This window comes from Nicotiana tabacum, chromosome 22, assembly GCF_000715075.1.
Source record: "Nicotiana tabacum cultivar K326 chromosome 22, ASM71507v2, whole genome shotgun sequence".
In the NCBI taxonomy this organism is placed as follows: Eukaryota; Viridiplantae; Streptophyta; class Magnoliopsida; order Solanales; family Solanaceae; genus Nicotiana; species Nicotiana tabacum.
This window is the reverse complement of record NC_134101.1, coordinates 105,002,961-105,007,036: the sequence shown is the minus strand read 5'-3', so window position 1 is coordinate 105,007,036 and position 4,076 is coordinate 105,002,961. Positions and strand designations below refer to the sequence as shown.

At 44.1% G+C, this 4,076-nt stretch overlaps 1 protein-coding gene across 1 annotated transcript; it reads left to right on the top strand.

The window, feature by feature from the left end:
• Nucleotides 1-349: 349 nt before the first annotated feature.
• Nucleotides 350-1,228, top strand: LOC142176008 (uncharacterized). Its single transcript, XM_075243040.1, has 2 exons — nucleotides 350-466; nucleotides 968-1,228. The coding sequence occupies exons 1-2, from the start codon at nucleotides 350-352 to the stop codon at nucleotides 1,226-1,228; spliced, it is 378 nt and encodes a 125-aa protein (XP_075099141.1).
• Nucleotides 1,229-4,076: the final 2,848 nt, after the last annotated feature.

Genomic DNA, 4,076 nt, shown 5'->3' with positions numbered 1-4,076 from the left:
TATTGTTGTTGTTTCATTGGTGAACGATGGTAGGGTAAGGTCTTGTCCTTGGGGGTGTCCGCATGGGGGAGGGGGTAAGAGGGCTAACTGAGCTACTAGGCTGAGAGTGGGTTCTTGGAACATAGGAATTTTGACTGGAATATCTAAAGAGTTAGCAAAGATTCTCTAGAAAAGGAAGATTAATATAGCTTGGGTACATGAGACTAGGTGGGTAGGAGATAAGGCGCGGGATGTGGACAGGTTCATACAATAGTACTAGGAGGGTAGGGGCAAGAATGGGGTAGGTATCTTGGTTAACAATGACCTCCGTGAACTAGTGGTTGAGGTTAGGATGGTTAAAAATAGTGTGATGACTATTAAGATAGTTGTTGGAGGTTTTACTTTGAATATAATCTCTGTATACGCACCCCAAGCAGGCTTGGATAAGGAATTCAAGAGGCATTTCTGGGAGGATTTGGATGAGATGGTGAGTGGTATCCCGCATACTGAGAAGCTTTTCATAGGAGGAGGTTTCAACGGCCACATTTGAGCGACGTCCGGGGTGTATGATGATGTGCATGGTAGATTTCGTTTTGGAGATAGAAACGGAGGAGGAACATCTCTGATGGACTTTGCTAGAGCATTTGATTTGGTGATAGGAAACTCGAGTTTCCCGAAGAAGAGGGACCACTTGGTTACCTTTCGGAGTTCGGTGGCCGAGACACAGATTGATTATTTACTCTACAGGAAGTCCGATAGAGGTCTTTGCAAGGTCATCCTGAGTGAGAACCTCTCGACCCTTCATAGGCTCCTGGTCATGGACCTTGAGATCATGAGGATGAGGAGGAGGGTGATGCATTGCCAACATAGGATCAAGCAGTAAGCCTTGATGGAAGCTAAAGCGCAGGAGTTGGGGGTCAAATTATTGACTATCGGGGCTTGGAGAAGTAGTGGGGATGCATGCGCTATGTGGACCACAACTGTGTAGTGCATTAGCGAAGCTGCGAGAGAGGTATTAGGGGTCTCAAAGGGATACTCTGGTGGTCACAAGAGAGATTGGTGGTGGAATGGAGAGGTGCAAAGAAAAGTGGAAACCAAGAAAGAGGCATATCTGAAGATAGTTGAAAGTATAGACAAGGAGGAGAAGAGGGCGAATAGGGAGAATTATAAGTTGGCTAAGAAAGAGGTAAGGCAATCGGTGACGCCAACCAAGAATGCAGCATTTAGTCATTTGTATGAGGAGCTCTAGGGTCGAGGTAGGGATAAGAGTTCGTTTAGGTTAGCCAAGGCGCGAGAAAGGAAGGCACGTGACTTGGACTAAGTGAAGTGCATCAAGGGCGAAGAAGGTAGAGTTTTCTTGGATGAGGGGCTTATCCATCGGAGATGGGAGACCTACTTCCATAGCCTCTTGAAAGAGGAGGGGGACATGAGCATTGTACTGAGTGATTTGGAACTCCCCGGGAGACGTTGTGACTTTGGGTATTGTAGACGAATTAGAGTTGATGAAGTTGAGGGGGATATGCGTAAGATGAGTAGGGGCAAAGCGACCGGGCAGATGAAATCCCGGTGGAGTTTTGGAAGAGCGCGGGCAAGGCAGGCTTGGAATGGCATACTAGGTTATTTAATGTCATTTTTATAACAAAGAAGATGCCCAAAGAATGGAGGTGGAGCATGATGGTTCCTGTGTACAAGAACAAGTGTGATATCCTAAATTGCAATAACTATTAGAGGATCAAGCTGCTTAGCCATATTATGAATGTCCGAGAGTGAGTGGTAGAGCTAAGGATGAGGAGGAGTGTTTCTATTTCCGAGAACTAATTCAGGTTTATGCCGAGGCGCTTGACTACAAAAGCCATCCACCTTGTTAGGATTTTGATGGAGCAATATAGATAGAGAAAGAAAGTCTTGCATATCATGTTCATCGACTTAGAAATAGCGTACGGTAAAGATCCAAGGGAGTCTTTGTGGAGATGGCTAGAGGTTAGAGGTGTACATGTTGCCTACGTTAGATTGATTAAGGACATGTATGATGGAGCAAAGACCTGAGTGAGGACAGTGGATGGGGACTCATACCATTTTTTGGTTATAATGGCACTGCAACAAGGGTCAACACTCGGCCCTTTTTTGTTTGCTGTGGTGATGGACGTCCTGACATGCCACATCTGATAGGGGGGTTCCATAGTGCATGCTATGTGCAGAAGATATTATATTGATTGAAGAGAGTCGAGGCGATGTGAATGCACAATTAGAGGTATGGAGGCATACTCTGGAGTCTAAAGGTTTCAAGTTGAGCAAGACCAAGACAAAATACTTGGAGTGTAAGTTCAGTGGCGAGACTCAAGGAGGGGAAGGGGAGGTGAGGCTGGACTCACAGGTCATCCATACGAGAGGAAGTTTTAAATACTTTGGGTCTATTATTCTGGGGGATGGGGAGATTGATGAAGATGTCATACATCATATTGGGGCTGGATTGGTGAAATGGAGACTCGCTTCCAGTGTTTTGTGTGACAAGAAAGTGCCACCAAAACATAAAAGTAAGTTCTACAAAGTGGTGGTCAGGGCAACAATTTTGTGTGGGGTTGAGTGTTGGCCAATCAAGATTGCTCATGTCCATAAGATGAAGGTAGCATAGATGAGGATGTTGAGATGGATGTGCGGGCACAACAGGTTAGATAGATTTAGAAATGAGGTTATTTGTGACAAGGTGGGTGGGAGGATAAGATGTAGGAAGTGCGAATTAGGTGGTTTGGTCATGTGAGGAAGAGGATCACAGTCGCCCCGATGAGAAGGTGTGATAGGTTGACATTAGAGGGCCTAAGGAGAGGTAGAGGTGGGGAGAGGTGATTAGGCAAGACATAGCGCATCTCTAGCTGATCGATGACAATACCCTTGATAGGAAGGTATAGAGGTCGAGGATTAGGGTAGTAGAGTAGGTAGTCTAGAGTGTTCATAATAGTAGTATTGGTACGTAGTCTCGCTTTCTGTTGGTAATAGGTTTTTATGACTAACTGTTATATTATTTCATTGTTGATCACCTTACTATCTTTTTATTTTTATTTTCCTTTTATATGGCTTTTTGGTACTATCCCTTCTTGTTTTTATTTTTCATTAATGTGGTGCTCATACTTTCATAAGTCGAGGGTCTATTGGATACAACCTCTCTATCATCACAAAGTAGGAGTAAGGTCTGCGTACACACTATCCTCCCCAGACCCCACGGTGTGGGACAATACTGGGTATGTTATTGTTGTAGTATTGTTGTTGTTGTTGCTGTTGTACCCAGTATTGTTGAGCTAGGGGCTATATGTGGCTATGGTATTGAAACTGTTTTAAGGAAATTTTGTGGTATATGGGCACATGTTGTGAAAGTCATTTTATTGTGTTGTTATATTTTGGCACATGAGGTATTGTTGAGAGGATTGTTGGGGTGTTTGCACGTGAGTCATCCGTGTTATTGTTACTATTGATATTTGCACATGCGGCGTGACAAGGTGGGATTCATATGTGGGTTTGCGCATGTGACGAGACAAGATGGGAATATTACTATGCGCGTGTAGAGAGACAAGGGGGCATTTACTTTATTATTGTGCACGTGACGAGACAAGGTGGGCTATATCGGGGAAGGATTTGTGATGACTCATGATAGCCTGGGTGAATTGTTATTGTTGCTATTTGTGTAGTGGTGTGCCTAGCCTGTGTGAGTTATACCGTGCACATTTCGTCGAGATCATTTCTTATGTGTCATTCACTGTCTCTACTCTTACTTGTTGACTTGAATTGTTGTAGAACACTTGCACAAACATACACACAAATAAATAACCCATAACAGTTTAAGAAGATGAATCCTGATGTTATTGACCATTTACCTATACTCCAGTGTACTTGCCTTCAGTGTTAGAGTTATCTTGTTTCCACGTGAGTTGTCCGTGCTGTTGTTAGAACATGAGTGGTCCATGCAGATATAAGATATTGTCAGTCTCTTGGCGTGTGAGTTATTCGTGCAGTTATGAATTTGTAATGTGGGAACAAGAGGTGCCACGGGTTTTGTTCTCCAGGAAGAGTTGGCGCGAGCGAGGGCGGACGAGTGTAATGTTCAG

Excerpts from the sequence above, each read along its gene's own strand:
- LOC142176008 (XM_075243040.1), top strand. The coding sequence starts at position 350 with ATGACTATTAAGATAGTTGTTGGAGGTTTTACTTTGAATATAATCTCT. Across the intron at positions 467-967 it reads GGGAGGATTTGGATGAGATG|TGCATTAGCGAAGCTGCGAG; the intron begins GTGAGTGGTATC and ends ACAACTGTGTAG.